The sequence below is a fragment of the Phacochoerus africanus genome, chromosome 1 (genome assembly GCF_016906955.1).
Source record: "Phacochoerus africanus isolate WHEZ1 chromosome 1, ROS_Pafr_v1, whole genome shotgun sequence".
NCBI classification, from domain to species: Eukaryota; Metazoa; Chordata; class Mammalia; order Artiodactyla; family Suidae; genus Phacochoerus; species Phacochoerus africanus.
This window is the reverse complement of record NC_062544.1, coordinates 260,803-278,010: the sequence shown is the minus strand read 5'-3', so window position 1 is coordinate 278,010 and position 17,208 is coordinate 260,803. Positions and strand designations below refer to the sequence as shown.

At 61.9% G+C, this 17,208-nt stretch overlaps 1 protein-coding gene across 1 annotated transcript in view; it reads left to right on the top strand.

Moving 5' to 3' along the window:
• SLC9A3 (solute carrier family 9 member A3) overlaps positions 1 to 17,208 on the top strand; it is a 37,494-nt gene that overhangs the window by 6,692 nt on the left and 13,594 nt on the right. The window contains exon 2 of the mRNA XM_047771318.1: positions 15,483 to 15,785. Coding sequence (XP_047627274.1) covers positions 15,483 to 15,785 — 303 coding nt within the window. The remainder of the gene's footprint in view (positions 1 to 15,482; positions 15,786 to 17,208) is intronic.

Here is a 17,208-nt window from a genome sequence, read left to right as displayed (position 1 = left end):
GTGGGGGGCAGTTGAGAGGGACCACGGCGAAGGGGGGCAGCCCGAGCGGGAAGCCGGGGGGGCGGGGGCGGCCTGGGTGGAGGTGCCGCCCAGGGACCCCGGCGTACGGGGTGTCAGGGCCACATGAGCCACAGTGATGGTGGTTAGAGCTGGAGGGTGGGCACAGGACAGGCTGGAGGGTGTGTATCTGGGGGGCGTTGAGCCGGGTCCTCTGAGGTGACCCTCTGCTTCATGCCCAGTCACGGCTCTGGTCAGTCCTGGGGGGGGTGCCCCAAGAGCCTGGACCTCCGCCTCTGGGGCTGAGGGCAGACCAGGGTCCTCTAGGGCCCACCCATTGCTCGTGGGGGGGCGGCGGGGGGACGGGTCGGCCCGCTTCCTCCAGGGTGAATCAGAAAGGCTGCAATGAACCCACCACCTGCGGAGGCTCCGGGCCAAAGTCCAGGTGGTGTTGAGTTCTTAGCTGGGGAGGCAGGACGTGAGAGCCGGAAATGCCCATTTCCAGCAGCTTCGGAACAATGCGAGGGGCGGGAAACCTCCAGCCCACAGGGCTCCCTTTCTCCTTGGATTTGACCAGCCCTAGACGCTGGGGTGCAGTGGTCACAGCCTGCGGCCTCCCCAGCCTGCCTTCCTGGAACCTGACCCGCTCCCGCTGGGTGCGCGGCACAGCTCACCCCCTTCTGCGCCTGCCAGCGGGGTGTAGACCCTCCGTGCCAGGCCACCGCGCAGGCCCCCGCGTGTGCACACATGTGCTCGGCCCTGCATGCTGGTTCCGCAGGTTGGGGTTTCACCTGTGGTGCTAAGATCTGCCACCCACCTGCCTCTGGGATGCCAGCATCCGCTGCCGGGGCCGGTGAGGCGTGGGTGAGGCGCACAGGCTCTTGGGCCGGGTGTCCGGCGAGGATTCTGGTGGGCAACCCCCCCCCCCGCCCCCACAGGCTGAGGGAGCCTCAGCCGGTGAGATGCCCAGGGGAGTGGCCGGGAAGAGCCTGCAGGCGGGGAAGGAGAGCTGTGTCCTGGGGTCCAGAGGCCTTTCCAGCTTGAGAAGGCACCAGGCACCCTGGGACAGGCTTGCTCATCAGCACTGCTACGTCACGAAGGTCACCTGGGAGGACGCGCTCCTGGAAGGTGGCGTCGCCCCACGCAGCACCAGCGGTCACTCAGGACCCGAGCAGGACATGCCCGAGAGCCTCCCCGTGACCGCTGCCCCCTCTACCTCTGCGGGCAGCAAAATCTTCGTCCTGCTCCTCGGCTGAGAATGCGGAGGGGCACCCACTGCCCTGTAGCCCGGGGTGTGCAGTCTCCAGCCTCAGACCTTCATCAGCTCCTGGGGGTTGGCCCAATGACCCGCGTTGGAGCTGCTGGGGTGAGGCCGGGGCCAGGCCCGTGCTCGTGAGTCTGCCCAAGCAGCATGGACCACGGCGGGGAAGGGACGGTCCCTGTCCTGGGCAGGCACTGCCAGGCCAGGCTCCTGGCCACACCACTGTCTGCCTGCACCCTCAGAAATCGAGGACTCTGCAGGGCCTCCCACAGCCTGGCTTCTGCCTGGTCTGTCACTGCGTCCAAGAGGACCTCTGATGGCCTTGTCCGTGGGCAAGCTGCTGTCCCCTGTGACACCTCAGCCTCCTCAGGAGGGACAGGGCAAGCTTCGCATCTCCCTCGGGTGGGGACGTAAACAGGTGCTTAGAAGATGACTGGGGGACATGCTGGGGACGTTGTCATTACCATGCACGGCTCCTGGCCTGAGTAAGAGATCGACAAACAGTAGCTGAACAAAAACGAAAATGCCAAGACAGTCCCACGGTAACGACCGTCTCCGCATCTGGGGTGGGTGGTAGACCTGGTGGCACGAGCAAAGGCAGGGGCTCGTGTCCTCCATGCTGAGTAAGGAGGGGAGTGGGCCGTCCCGCCCCCACACACCTGTTACCTGCAGCCTCCCAGCCCCCACCTGTCCTTGGGGTGGGATGACGTCTCGGCCTCATCATGGTGGGTGCCAGTGCCAGCTGGAGAGGGTGTTGCACACCAGGCCTGTGAGGAGTGGCCTCTCTGTGACCTGGTGCTGGCCCCAAGCAGGTGTACCTTAGACCCTGGCTGCTAGGTGGCCCAGTGCTGGGGTCTCTAGGACAGTGTTGCTGGGATCGGGGGGCAGGATCATCTGACGGTCATTTAAAATAGAATCAGTGAACAGAGGCGGGATCCGGGGTCAGTGTGTGAGGCGGGAGCCTGTGCACACTCGACCCGTATGGGCACCAGGCAGGCCCAGCACACCCTCCCTGAGACCCCCCCACCCAGGGGATACCCTGGAAAAGAGGGCTGGTTCAGGTTTCTGAGAGGGCTCTGGGATTGAACCTCTGCTGTCAAAATTCCCTACTGGTGGAGTTCCCGTAGTGGCGCAGTGGTTAACTAATCCGACTAGGAACCATGAGGTTGGGGGTTCGGTCCCTGGCCTTGCTCAGTGGGTTAACGATCCAGAGTTGCCGTGAGCTGTGGTGTAGGTCGCAGATGCGGCTCGGATCCCGCGTTGCTATGGCTCTGGCGTAGGCCGGTGGCTACAGCTCCGATTCGACCCCTAGCCTGGGAACCTCCATATGCCGTGGGAGCGGCCCAAGAAATGGCAAAAAGACAAAAAAAAAAAAAAAATTCCTTACTCGTTACCTTGATGAAAACCAAGAACATTCTGACGGCTAGACACCCTCGGCCCTCAGCCCTGCCCCTGGCTCCGCGTTCCGGGGCCTGAGGCACCCCCTGCTTCCTTGGGGCACCCCCATGGCCGGCCCTGGCAGGCCCAGAGGCAGGCTGCCCAGACACAAGGACCTGCTCTCTTCGCCCTCGCAAACCGTGGCCACAGGCTCGGGGTGGGGAAAGCGGCCCCCAGCCCGAGCCCTGGGACCCTGACACCCTCCAGCTGGTGCAGTGGACAGAGACCAAGGGACTTTGTCCTGCGCCCTCCAGACCCCCGCCTTGCCTTGGGGGCCCTGACCCAGGGAACTGGCCGCAGACTTCCCATCACTAACCCTGGTCCCCTCATGGTCTGAGTTTCGCTCTGGTGCTCAAGAGCAAAAGTGACGGGGAAAGCAGTCTAGTGCCCAGATAGGAGGGGCGCCTGCCCAAGCCCGGTGCTGCCTGGGCAGGATCTCGGGGTCCAGGGCCACCGCCAGGACTGCTGGTCTCCAGAGGCCTGAGCCCAACCTCCCGCCCCTGGGGTGGCATCCGGCATCTGGGGGCAGGTCGCCCTGGGCTGCGTGGGACCCTCGCGTTCCGGCCCCACCTGCAGGAGCCCCAGGGCCCTGCTCAGTCCTCAGCCTGAGCACCGGCCTGGCTGGAGTACATTAGACGAGACAGGGGTCCGCTCATGCCTCTTGGGGTGGACGTGCAGGGGGTGGGGTCGGTGGGGCTGCGCAGGGGGAGGGGACATGGGGGAGTGGGGTGGGGGGGGCTGCGCAGGGGGCAGGGGGGTTGGGGCCGCTGCACAGGGGCGGGGGGGGGGGAGCGGGGAGGGCGCGCGGCCCCAGCTTGGGTGGAGCCCTGCCAGACGCCCCCTGCTTGGAGCGCCACGTGTCCGCAGGGGGTCTGCAGGGGCTGCTGTGTAGGCGATTTGCGCCCAGGGAGGGCCTCTCCCACCATGTGGCCCAGGTCTCAGCGGACTCTGAGGAACTGAGGCGCGGGGGGTTGAGAAGGGAGCGGGCCCAGGCCCGACCATCCCGGGACCGTGTGGCCGGAGCTGGTTTCTGAACGTTTCTGCCCCTCACCCCCCCTCCCGTTATCAGATACGAACTTGTTGTGGGGAGGCCCCTCCCTGTTCTGGTCAGTGGCAACGACACTCTTTGCACTTAGAAAGCGGGACTTCCGTTGGCGAAATTCTGGTGCAGACGTGCCCTGGTGGCAGCACAGGAGGATCCTGCCAGTTGGTCACGTTGGCAGAGATCTGCAGGCCGAGGGCAGCAGGTTGTCCCTCGGGGTGAGCAGCGGGCGGTTTCTCAGACTGCCCTTGTCCCCTCTCCTCCTCGAATGCGTCATCTCCGTCCAGTCCTGGCCCCCCAAGGCCTCGCCCCGGCACAAGGCTCGCCCTCCAGAGGAGCACCCCCTGCGGCCGCAGAGGGAGGGACTTTTTTTTAATTAATGGACTGAATGTTTTTACTACAGTTGTAGATTGATAGACTGAGAGAGCTCCCTGCCCTCGCCCACCACCTCGTTTGTCACCACCGATGCCTTACCACTAACTGAAGTCCATGGTCGACCTTGAAGCTCGCCCTTGCTGTGGTGCAACCTGTGAGTGTGGACAGGTGTCTAATGACACATATCTGTCACGGTAGTGTCCCTGCCTGAAACCCCCGGGCACCACCTCTCCATTCCTGGCCCATAGCCCTCTGGTGGCCACTGGTCTCTCTGTCGCCACAGTGTTGTCTTTTGCAGAATATCGTGGAATTGGAATCACACAGTCTGCAGTCTGGAGCTTTTTCCCAGGGGTCCCCTCGCTTAGCAACAGGCATTTAGGTTTCTCCATGTCTTTTCATGGGTTTGACTCCCCGTTTCTTTGAAGCACGGCGTGAGCGCCCGCCGTCTGGCTGGACCACGGCTCCTTTATCCTCCCCTGCTGAAGGATTCTTGGCTGCTTCAGGTGTGGGCAGTGACGAATGCCGCCGCCGCGATCATCCGTGCACAGGGGTTTGTGTGGACACAAGTTTTGGACTCATTTGGGCACGGAGTGTGATTGCTGGGTCGTGTGCTAAGAGTGTGTTTAGTTTCGGTCTGTCTTCCGGAGAGGCCGTGAGGGGTCTGCACTCCCACGGGGTCCCTGTAGCGCCACAGCTGCACCACCAGTGGGGCTGTCGCTGCCTGGATGTAAGGATCCTTGGGGCGGCAGGCGTGCTGTTCCCCGAAGGCACGAGGTGCGGTGCGAGCACTCCGCGTTCCAGCTCCTGTCTGCACATCTTCTTTGGTGAGGTGTCTGTTGACTTGGGGCCCGTTTTTCAAAGGAGGTTGTTTGTTCTGTCCTCATGGAGTGGTAAGAGCTCTTTGCATATGTTGGATGACTGTCCGTTATCAGATACGAACATTGTCGGCAAATACTTTCCCCCCGAATGTGACTCGTCTCCTCATCCTCTGGGAAGTGGCTTTTACAGACACTTCTGACCCCAGCTTATCAATTCTTTCTTTCACTGCTCATACTTTTGGTATCACATCTAAAAAGTCATCGCCAAAGCCGAGGCCATCCAGGTTCCTCCGATCTTATCTTCCGCGACCTCCTGGTTTTGCATTTTTCTTCAGGTCCCTGGCCCGTCTGGGGTTGACGCGGCGAGGGGGAGGTGCGTGTCGGGCCCCGTGCTCCGCGCCTGGACGTCGGGCGAGGCGGCGGCGTCTGTCGAAGAGACCATCTCTGCCCCACGCGCCGCCTCGGCTCCTTTGCGGGAGATGAGTGACCCAACCGCCGGGGCCGGCTCTCTGCTCTGCCGCGGGCCGCCGTCTTTCTTTCCGACCCCGCGCCGTCCCTGTGACCGTAGCTCCACAGCAAGTGCAGGGTCAGGCGGTGTCCCCTCCTCCGACCTGGTCCCCTTGATGTGGCCGTGGCTAGTCTGGGTCTTGGGTCTCTTCTCCGTACAAATTTGAGAATCAGTCTCTTGACATTCGCTTAAAATAACTTGCTGGGATTCGGGGGTGGAATCGCTTTGTACGCATGGATTATGTGGGAAAGAACTGCTGTCTTGACCGTATTGAGTCTTCACAGGCATGAATGTACACCCTCTCTCCATTTATTTAAATCGTCTTCAGTTTCTTTCGTCCAAGTTTAGAAGTCTCCCGTAGGTTCTGCATGTGTTTCGCTGGATTTAGGCTGAAGCGTGGTTCTCTGCGTGCACCGTTGTAAAAGGTGTGGCGTCTTCCCTTGCAGGCGCCATCCGCTCACGGCTGGTTTACAGGGGAGCCCCTGGCTCTATCCTGCAGTCTTGCTCTCATCGCGTATTCGTTGCAGGAGTTCTGGGTTGATCCTTTAGGGTTTCCCACTCCGATGACCTGGGAACACAGACTGTGTCCCCCAGCCCGTGAAGGCAGCACGTTCCCGGTGGTTCCTGGCTTCGGCTTTGCTACACTCAGGGGCCCGGGGGGGACAGAGCTGTGATGTGAGCATCCCAGGTGTGGGCAACCTGCCCCTCTCACGCTTGCTCCCTGAGTCCCCGTGTTTCCACCAAGATGCAGGGCCAGACACGCGGAAGGGCTCCACGCACCGCAGCCGTGGGCTGGCACGTACCTCCGGGCCGTCTCCCTACAACCTCTCCTTTCGCCCGAAGTCAAGGACTGTCTGCTGCTCTGCCCGCGCTCCAGCTCCCGACCTGCTGCTCCTGAGACGCAGGCTCCCCGGGCTCTCCCGTCACCCCGTCTAGAATCCCATGTCTTCTGTCGGGGAGGCCCTCTTTGGGGGGGACTCTTGCTTCGCCACATGTGACTTTGACCCCGATTCCTCTGGGGACTGCCTGTGCCGTGGACAGTGACATCCACCATCAGGAGCGGCCAGGTGGCCTGCTGGGCCGATGCTCAGGACCGGCTCCCTCGCCGCAGTGCTGTGCCTTGAGGGAAGCGCGTCTTCCCCCAGAGCCCCAGCCGGTGTGGTCCTGCCCACCTCCCACTCTGACGCCCTCACCCTGTCCCCGCATGGTCCTCTCTCCTCTCCTCTCCTTTCTCTCTATCTTCTGAGACAGACTTGAACTTCTCCGTCCAACTCCCCGCCAGCGTTTAGTCTCTGCTCCGTCTTTTCTCACGGTTGATGCACTCGCCTCCCAGCAAGGACAGCGCCCTGCCCTCCCCCGCTGCTTCCGCCCTTGCTCTGCTTGCGCCCCCTGCTCCCTGAGCTTTGGCCACTGGTTTTCACGCTCAAGGACCACCCTGCCTGCCCCCAGTGGTGACAGGTCTGGCTGGAGACTTGCCCTGGTGCCCGGAGACCCTGTGGGCTGAGGGGTGCAAGGCCGGGGTGCAGTGTCTTCAGATCCCTACTTCCTGTGGCCTGGCCAGAAACCTAAAATAAAGAACATAAATGACACCTTCCCTTTTGCTTCCATCTGGCTTCGGAGGAAGCGTCCAACCCACCTTCCTTGCAGGAGTCTGGCTTTCGTCCTACAACAGAGCCCAGAAAGGACTGGACTGTCCTCTGTGACAAGGACACCACGTCCCAAAGGCACGAAATCACCACTTGCTGGTGAGAAGCAGCACAGGTCCCTGGGGACAGAAGCCCCGGGGCGCAGAGACCCTGACTCCAAAAGCGCTGCCACCTGTGTCTGGGTCTGGCGCGTGGCGGGAAGCTCGGGGTGCAAAGCTGTTGCCGTGAGGGTGTCCTGAGCTGTGGGCCTCCAGGGTGGTTCACACGCCTGGGTCCGTGCGGGTCCTCTGGTCTCCGCAGCCCGGGCGCCCTTTGCCCTCCAGCCGGGAGACATCCACATCAGAAGTCAAGAGTCCCCTTGGCTTCCTGCTGCTGTGTGTCTGGGCTGCAGCTGTGACAAAGTCCTGGCTTTGGGGGCCGGGGCTGGGAGCACCCTGATAGCCGTGGCTGGGGCGACAGGCAGCCACGTGAGTGGCAGGCGTGGTTTATGACACCTGGGGATGCTGCTCACACCCCTTATCTGCCCAAGAGATGTCCTCAGAGAAAATGGCCACGCTGGAATTTTTTGCCTGAGGGTATAAAGCTCAAGGAGACGTCACCTTGCTCCCCATGGGGCTCTGTTGGTGACCCCCCAGCCCATCCCAAGGCGAATTGGCCTGTGCCTGGGTCCAGACCCCCCCCACCTCCGCCTCCGTCTTTACACGCCGGCTCCGAGCCCCCCGCCGACGGCCAGCGCTCCCAAGGTCAAGATCTTTCTCCTCCCACAAGAGCGCCCTATGATGTCATTAATTTTTTATTTTTTTCCACCTTAAAACTTTGAAGAATGCCTTTTCTGGCTCGTTTAGCCTCCCGCTTCCTCATTCTGTAAAAGCAGAGTCACGAGCACATGCCGTGCTACGGCCCCTCACATCTCACGCTGGGGAAGGCGTCGGGGTGGCGCTGGCAGGGGACCTGGGCCTGGACCTTTTCCACCTGCCTCTCCGGTTCCTGCCCTTGTACCTGTCACAGCTCGAGCTCACCGAGTTCTTTTGTGACTAAGGCCTCAGTGGCCCAGCCCCCACCCAGCTCACCCCGACGTCCGGGCGCCCCCTTCGCCTCTGACCTGCGATTTTAGCTCTCCTCTCCCCGAGTATACCTGCCCTGGACCCTCGGTTTTCTCGCCCCTGTTCTAGCTTCACCTGAGATAAGGCAGGAGAAACCATCGGATCTGACGCGATCTCAGGTCTGCACATTTGTCTTTCACCTGACTGGGGGCGTCTTGATCATTATTATTTCAGATTTTTTTCCTACCCCATTTTTCCGCACATTTCTTTCTAGGACTCCACTTATACCCACCTGGGACCTTCTGCTGTTGTCCCTTAGGCCACGGAGGCTCTGTTCACTTTACACTTTTTTTTTTTTGGTCTTTTTAGGGGCACACCCACGGCATATGGAGGTTCCCAGGTTAGGGGTCAAATGGCAGCTGTAACCATTGGCCTACACCACAGCCACAGCACCGCTGGATCTAAGCCGAGCCTGCAACCTACACCAAAGGTCACGGCAGCCCCGGGTCCTTTAACCCACTGAGCAAGGCCAAGGATTGAACCCACGTCTTCATGGGTACTAGTCAGCTTTGCTACTGCCGAGCCACGATGGGAACACCCAGGTTGGATCATTTCAATGATTTGTCTTCAAGTTTACACTCTTCTGCTCGCTCTCCCTGTTGTTAGGCCTGCAGGCGTTTTAATTTCAGAGGCTGAGCTCTTCCGTTCTAGAACTCTGCTTTTTCTAGATATCGTCTATGTCAGGGGCCAGCAGACCACGCCCAAGGACTGTCTCCCTGTTTTGTAAGTAAAGTTGTATTGAAACACGGCTGCGGCTGTTTATGGATGTCACGGCTGTCTTGTGCTCTAGGGACAGAGCCGAGTAATTGAAAAACGGAATGTGTGGCCCACGAGCGGAAACCATTTACCATCGGGCTCTTTTAGGAAAAAAATCGCCAATGCCTGTCCCACCGCTGAGATTCATTATTCGTTAATTCATTGCGAGTATAGTTCCTTTCACATCCTTAAGCGTGGTTGTACCAGCTGTTTTTACAGCCTCGTCTGCTAATTCGTGTCTGGACCGAGGTCCTCGCTGATTTAGGGACCCTGTTTGCCTGGTGTTCACGTATCAGGTACTGCTGGGTTGTTTCCAGGCCACTGTGGCGGTTCCACGGTGGAGGGTCTGTACTCTGTTACGCTCCTCTGCAGAGCGCTGATGGGGTGGTGTCGTTGCCGCATGGCGATTTTGCCAAGACTGGCCCGAAGCTCCAGATGCACCTCCCTGTGCTGACAGCAGCTGAAACCTCTGGATTTTCAGCTTCTGCCGGCTGCTTGGGACCTGCCGCTCTGTGTGTAACTCCTCCAGGGTCACCCAGAGATGGAGAGGATCCTTCCGCAGAATTTGGGGTTCGTCCTCTCAGGCTCTCTCCTCCCGGAATGTCGCCCCTCTCTTTGCCGCCGCTGAGGTCACCCTGATCTGTATCCTCTGGGTTTTCGGTCCAGGAAGACTAGAGGTTTCCACCCGAGTTTCAGCTCCTCTGCATGGCCCCAGCCGGGGCCCGCCCTCTGGAGAAAAGCCATACAAAAACAGGGACACCAGCCAGGACCCGTCCCTTCCTCGAAGCGGAGGGCCGTCTGGCTTCCGCCTCTGTCTGGTCTCTCCAGTGTGGTGTTTGTTGTACGTGTTTTTCCAGGGTTCGTGTTCACTACCCAGGGGATGGTTGGCTGGACGCCGTTGATAGGTGGTCCACTGGGACAGTGGTGCCCCACTGATGCCACAAAGATACAGCAATCACGAAGCCTTCTCCCGGGTCCTTGCGTGAGAGCCGGGCATGGAACCCGAGAGAGCAAAGCTGGAGCTGTGAACCCCCTGTGTGGGGCGCGCTTAGGAGCCGCTGACCCAGGCGGACCGAGGCGGGGCTCTCGGCCAGGGCGCCGCGTGGGGCGGGCGGCTGCGGAGCCAGCTGGCGCTCAGGCCAGGCCACGCACAACGTCGCCGTCCTAGTGTATAAAATGACAGGGGACTTCAAGAGCGCCGGGGGCGCTCGCGAACGCAGGACGGGGTCTTTTAAGGAAAAGGGCTCCTGGGCGTTGTGCGCAATGGCTCAGTCTTGAAGCCACTGCTGCTTCCCTAACAACGTTCACTTTCCAGTTCAAAAATTGACAAAGGTTGCTTGGGTTTTGCAAACATGCGATGTTTCAAACATCCTGTGGTTTGGAGGCAGCAGGGCCGGCCCTGAAAATGTGCACGTGAGGCCGGAAGCAGCCCCCGGCCCGGCCTCGCAGCCGCCCGGGAGCCGCCCTGTTCACAGCCCTTCCCGGGGCGGCCGGGCCCCGCGCTCCGGCGGGAGCCTGCGCACACCCAGGTCCTCCTGGCAGGCGGGAGGTGCGGGGTCCATCAGGTCATATTTTCGGACACTGTGAACATCTTCACCTCTGACCCTGGCTCGGAGGCTGGCACCCTTCCCACAGCTCCTTCCACGGTTCTCAGCAAGCTCAGCCAGCGGCGTGGAGGCCGGAGTGAGGGCGTCCGCTCCTCTTTCGTGGACGGGTGGGGAGCTGAGCCAGCGCCGGCCTGGGTCCTGGAAGGGGCTGAGGGGATCCCACACGGTGGCTGTAGAGACGCCGGCTAGTCAGAGCTGGGACCTGTGTGTGTGTGTGTCTGCCCCTGAGCAGGCGCCCTTTCGGGTCCAGCTCTGGCCGCGCGTCCTCCCAGGGTCGTCGGCGGCTTCCCCACCTGCATCTGTATGCTTCGCTGTGGTCAGGTTGTTGCGTCAGGCAGGGGTGACCATCTGCAGCGTGTTCGCGTTAAAGTAAAACCAAGGGATTTACTGTGTGGCTGCGTTGTGTGGACTCAGCCGAATCGGGCTGAGATCCCTGGGGCGGGGGTCATGTAAGGTCCCTGACCCCAGGCCGGGTCCCCGCTGCGATCCGAGGTGCCATGGGGAGCATCAGCAGTGACCTTGCTGAGCCCCCAGCACTGCCTTGTCCGGGGCCAGCTCCAGAGGGGGCCAGCTGGCCGGCGGGCACCACGCGACCTTTACCGCCCGTCAGGGGGTTAGTAATTAGAAGTAAAAGCCTGTTCCTCCGTGACCACCCGCAGCCACGCGTCTGTGCCTAATTGGCTGTGACTCTCCAGGCCTGGCCACCAGCGCCCTGCGGGCTTGGAAGTCCCTGCCGCGTGCTGGCCTCCCAGCCTCTCTGGGCTCCTGGGGCCTCCAGGCTCCTGGAGCGCCTAACTTGCCTCCACAGAGACGCCAGCCTGTCTCCTGCCGTCATTCTCCTCTGTCTGGTCAGTCCTAGGAGCAGGGTCACGTGCCCGCATCGGCACCTCAACTATTTGCCAGGTTGGAGCCACCCCCTGAAGCCCGTGTCTGGAAGGGCTCCGGTGCGTCGGGGCCCCGCTCGGACGCTGGCCCTTTACGGGCAAGGCGCACGAATCCCTCCAGGCCCCAGACCTCCTCTGCCCTCCCAGCATCAGGGTGGCCTCCCAGCCCTGGGTCAGGCTGCCCGCACGCTCTCTTCCCAGGAGGGAGGCCCAGCACCCCGCCAGCCCGGCCGCAGCGGCGCGGACGCCCAGGGCCCTCAGAGCTTGGCCCCCTGACTCCTGAAACGCCCATTATAGGCTTAATGGCTGAGCTACTAACAAATTGCCATTTAAAACCAATCAAGTCTTCCATTTAATTAGCTCGTTACAATGCAGACTGAGGTCTGACCTGTGGTCACGGGGAGGGGAGAGCCACCAGCCCGGGCCGGACCGGTGCCAGGCAGTTGGGACGGCGCGGGAAGAATTCCCGTCCACCAGAGACCCCAGACCTCTGGGCAACGATGGAGAAAGGACCAACCACCGGCTATGGCTCCCCTCACCCCAGACCAGAAAGACAAGCCAGTAAGCCAGGGCCGACCCGATGCCAGGCGCCAGCAGCAAGGGGCCCACGCAGAGCTCTCAGGGCCCAGGAAGACCCGCAAGCCCCCCGAACCAGCTCGAGGGAGGACACGCAGCCTCCAAAGCAGCGGGCGTGAGTCAGCGGTGTCCCTGTGTCGGAGAGAGCAGAGGGGTGTGGACGCAGCGGCGACTGACACTGACACAGGAGGGACGGGAGCCAAGGAGGGAAGGGCCACCCAGAGGAACAGAAGGAAAGTCCCACAGAGCTTCCATCACAGAAAGGGTCAGAACACAAAGTCAATAAAACAAGCTTAACTGAGACCATAAAATGATGGCAAGATTATAAAGAGGATTTTCGTGGCTGAGAAAACTAGTAAAGAACTAACGCGACACGAGATCTGACACATAAACTAGAAACAGCAGGAGCAGGACAGACGTGTCGGGGTCGGACCACTGGTGGGACAGAAGGTGAATGCTGGGAACGGACTCGGGGACGAGGGGAGGCCGCCTGGGGAATCTGCCTCCTCGGGCCCTCGAGAGCCGCGTGTGGGCCCAGAGGACACCAGATGCCTCCTTGAAACGACGGCCGTCACCCGTATCAGGGGAAGAAGGAAAATCCGCACGAAGATACATCATCCTCCGCTGCAAGGCTCTTCTCGAGGACAAGAGGAGGCCCTCTGACGCAGGCAGAGAGCGGACAGCTCCTGCGGGGAATTCTGTGAGTGGGACCCGGCCGCGTGGCCCTGGCTCCAGGCCTGCAGGGCAGATGTGGGCGATGCCCCCGAGACGGCACAGGAAGGGCTGTGGGGGGCGGGAGGTCAAAGTCACGCAGCCGCGGGGATGCTCGCGGGCACGGGGCGGGGGGGTGGCACGCCCACACGAGAGGTTTCAGGAACATTTCGGGGGCGCTTTCCATCTGGGCTCGGGCAGGTCCTTCAGTTTCAGGACTGTTTTTAAATATTTTCTTTCTTCAAATCAAGGAAAGTTAAATCGAATGTCCAAACTTGAATGTTTAAAATTGAGTGTTCGTGGAAAATAGGAGTAAGACCGGCTTTTTAAAGCATAACCCAAAACTCGGCTCCTGTAGAACAGAACACCAGCGAATGCACCTGAGCAGGAGGTGTCGGCAGGGAGCAAGACGACCTAAAGCAGTGAGATGCGAAGCGGCCGTTCCTTCGAAAGTGAAGAGGCACTTGCACCCGTGCGTGAGGAGCCGCCTGTCCCTCTGTCAGTAAGAAAAGGCTGATAACCTGGTGACATGGCCACGAAGGCCGAGCATACGCGGCTCACAGGACAGGAAGAAATGCCCCCCGGGGGACAGGTGCTCACACGGCTCTTTCCCCCGCCCCCCCCGGCGGGGATGAGGGCAGGGCCACCTGCAAGCAGCTGTGATGGGCTCTGCAGGACACAGGGGAGCACTCAGTAGGCCCCACCCTGCACAGGGTGCGTGTCCAACAGCACGCCCCTCTGTCCGTCCACACTGTGTGTGTGTGTGTATTTCTTTCCCTGGGGGTAAAAAGCTCCAGTTGCTCTTTCTGTGGGTTTTCGAAGCTTCCTTCCAAGCAAGGCACCTGGGCTGAAGTCAGCCCAGGTCTCACGCACCATTTTACAAATTAATAACATGTTCTAGTGACCGGCTGCCACACAGGAATGTGGCGGAGGGTTAGGACTCCGGGTTCCTGAGGGGCAGAGTGTGGTCGCTGCTTAGGCTCACCTGGCTCCTCGGCACCTTTCAGCCCCGTCGGCCCTGCAGGGTCAAAGGTAAATTCACAGCGTCCAGACCTGCTTGGGTCTCTAATCTGGGGAGAGATTTGGTGAAAGACCAAACACAGAGCCCCAGAGCCTGAAGCCAGCCCTGGCCGTCCCTCTCTGCCGCCCTTATGGCCGCTTCTAGCATCATTGGCCACCCCTGCTCCCCACGCCTGGCCCAGGGCCCAGTGACCTGCGGAGCTGGTCTCTGGGTCCCATCTTCAGAGAGGCCCCCAGACAGTGGGCACCGAGGGCCGCCAGCCTCCCCCAAGCCTCACTGGCCAGGCACCTGCCACGCGCCCAGAGGAGGTGGGAGGAGCAGGAAGGGGCTCCTCCCCACCCCCCGAGGTGACCCCCGCTGGAGCTCAGCCGGGACAAAGGCAACAGCAGGAAGCTGTTTGAAGGAAACGGCAGGGGCTTTGCGTGGCTCTCGACGTGGCTCCTCGGGGCTCGCTGGGAGTTGGTGGGGGCGGAAGCGGATGTCACCTGTTCCTGAGAAAAAGGCCAGCAGGGAGGAGACGTGGCTGCGGGTGGGAGTGGCTCTGTCTAAGCACAGCTGCTGGACACCCAGCCCATCAGGATGACGAGGGGAGACAAGCTGGCCGTCCGTGGACTTTATTGGACGGCGGGGGAGGCTCGGCGGGAGGGCACGAGCCCAGGCCTCGCTGTGGCTGTGCGACTCCGGGGCCTTCGGAGCCGCGCCTGTGCAGATTCCGGGCCCAGAGTTGGCCTGGGACCCGCAGTGGTTCTTGGGCTGCCCTGGCCGTCACTTGGCCATCGGGGCCACGGGCCACGGGGAGGCCACGGCCTCCCAGGTCTCTTCCCAAAGCCTAGGGCGGCCTGGGTGCCTGGGTTCTGGGAGCAGAGCTGGGCCTGGGCCGTGCTGGATGCCTGTCCCTCTGCCCCCATCAGGGCCCCTCCCCTGCCCGGAGAGCCCCCAGGAGACGCGAGCCTGCAGACCTCGGTAAGGCCAGAGCCGCAGTGCCTTCTGGCTGAGGAGCAGGGCAGGGCAGGGGACACCCAGGGAGCTGGCCTCCGGGCTCACCTCCCTCTAACACAGACTCTCGTCACTTTTTTCCTGAGTCTTAAACTAGAACCAAGGCGAACTGCCCCAGTGGTCTGTGCGATGGCCTCCCTTGAGGTCCTGGCAAGGGGGCCGAGGGGCCTCGCTGTCGCCTGAGATCTTGCATGTGGGTGGTGGGACTGGATGCTGCCGGCGAGCCCGGAGCCCGCCTCGCCAGCCCTCTTCCTGGGTTCTCCAACCTGGGAGAGTCTGGCAGGGGGACAGCCTGCATGGGACCCTCCGAGAAGATTAAGGCACAGGTGGGCTTCATGTGGGCTGAGAGCCCTGGCCCCCAGGTGCCACTAGAGGGACAAGGCCTGAGTGGGTCAGGGGGCTGGAGACAGGGGCTCCGTCTGCCCACCTAGACCGGGACCCGTCCTCAAGACACCATGCAGCCCTCCAGCCTCACTCATGGGGGCTCCCCGTGCAGGGAGGGGCCAGGCTCCGAGCAGAAGGTTTGGAGACATCTGAGGAGGGTGTCTTTGGGGCCAGGGGGATGGGCAGGGCCAGGGGGATGGGGCCACAGGTCAGATGACAAGCCTGGCTTCCCAGGCCCATGTCTGTTCTGCGGGGCCAGGCCGGCCCCCTGACCCCTGCCCTCCCCCATCGGGTCATGGCCCCCCCTTCTCCCCTCCCTCGTGGCCTCCTGGCCCCTCTGACCCCTCTCCTCCCCCACAGGCTTCCACCTGTCCCACAAGGTCACCAGCGTCGTCCCTGAGAGCGCACTGCTCATCGTGCTGGGCCTGGTGCTGGGCGGCATCGTCTGGGCGGCCGACCACATCGCCTCCTTCACCCTCACGCCCACCCTCTTCTTCTTCTACCTGCTGCCCCCCATCGTGCTGGACGCCGGCTACTTCATGCCCAACCGGCTCTTCTTTGGCAACCTGGGCACCATCCTCCTCTACGCCGTCATTGGCACCGTGTGGAACGCGGCCGCCACCGGCCTGTCGCTCTACGGCGTCTTCCTCAGCGGCCTGATGGGTGAGTGGGTGCTGCCGCCTGCGGGGGCTCCTGAGGGTCCTGGGTTCCCGAGCCCCGTGTAAGAACGCTCAGACGCAGGACACAGACGTAAGAGGGTGAGAGCGGTGCTCAGCAATCGCTTAACCTTCCTGGTTGGCTTAAGACAAGGTCCAGGAGCTCCTGTTGTGGAGAAGCGGAAATGAATCCGACTAGGAACCATGAGGTTGCGGGTTCAATCCCTGGCTTCGCTCAGTGGATTAAGGATCCGGCGTTGCGGTGAGCTGTGGCACAGGTCCCAGACACGGCTCGTATCCCGTGTGGCTGCGGCTCTGGCTGTGGTGTAGGCTGGCAGCTGTACCTCCAACTTGACCCCTAGCCTGGGGACATCCATGTGCCGCGGGTGCGGCCCTACAAAGGAAAAAGAGAAGGAAAAAAAGCAACAAGAAAAGGTTTAATTAGTCCATAGCCAGTCCACACACATCCCCAGGCCAAGGCACGTGTCCTACTTTCTTTCGAATGAAGTCTGGTCTGACCAGGTCAGCCGGTGGGCAGGAACGGCCCTCCCCTTGGAGGTGGGGTCCGGCTCACTCCCCCAGCTCCAGGACCCGGGGGAAAGAGGATGAGGCCCTGCTAGCAGAGGCCAGCAGCAGGACGATGGAGCCCAGGTAAACCTGGACCTGAGCGGAAGGCCTGGGCCTAGTTTCCACTCAAGCGGGTGGGGAGAAGCCACGCCGGCTCCTCCTCGCACTGCCCCTGCGCCTGCAGCTCCTGCCGGTGTTTCCTGCCGTGCGGGTGTCGGTGTCGTGGCTGAGCCGTGGCATCGTCCCAGGTGCGCCCCGCCCTCCCGGGAGCCGGTCATCAGCCGCCTGGGGAACGGGAGCGGATGAGGGTGAGGTCGGCCGCCTGAGGCCTCGCACGGCCGCCGCGCTGCACAGCCCCCGACGCTATGGTTCTGGGGGCGGAGGCGGAGCTGCTGGCACTAGGGCAGCAGGGAGGCCCGGAGAGGAGTGTCGTGTTTTGGTAATTCGGTCATTAATTTCCGGTAACTTGGGGACCGCGGGTGCCGGTCCATGCTCAACTTCGGCCTCAAACACTTCCACCAGCTGGACGAGACTCGGGGCCAGAGGGCCGCTCCCTCTGACCAGAGGAGGAGCAAGGCGCCCCCGCCCCCCGCCGCGAGAATCGAGACCCACCTCGAAATCTCAGTTTCAAAGAAGATTCGTGATAAACAGGGGCCAAAGGTCCCGTCTCTGGGGAAGTCTCCCTGGGACCTTGACCTACCCTGTGGGGAGCATGCATGCTTCCTTGAGCCCCCACTGCCGTCTGGCAGCCCCACCAGGCCCGGCCACATGCCTGGCCAGGCCTCCCAGACGCCTGAGCTGCGGGGGTCCTGCAGGTGCGATTACACCGCATTGATGGAACAACCTAAGGCCTCCTCCAGCCC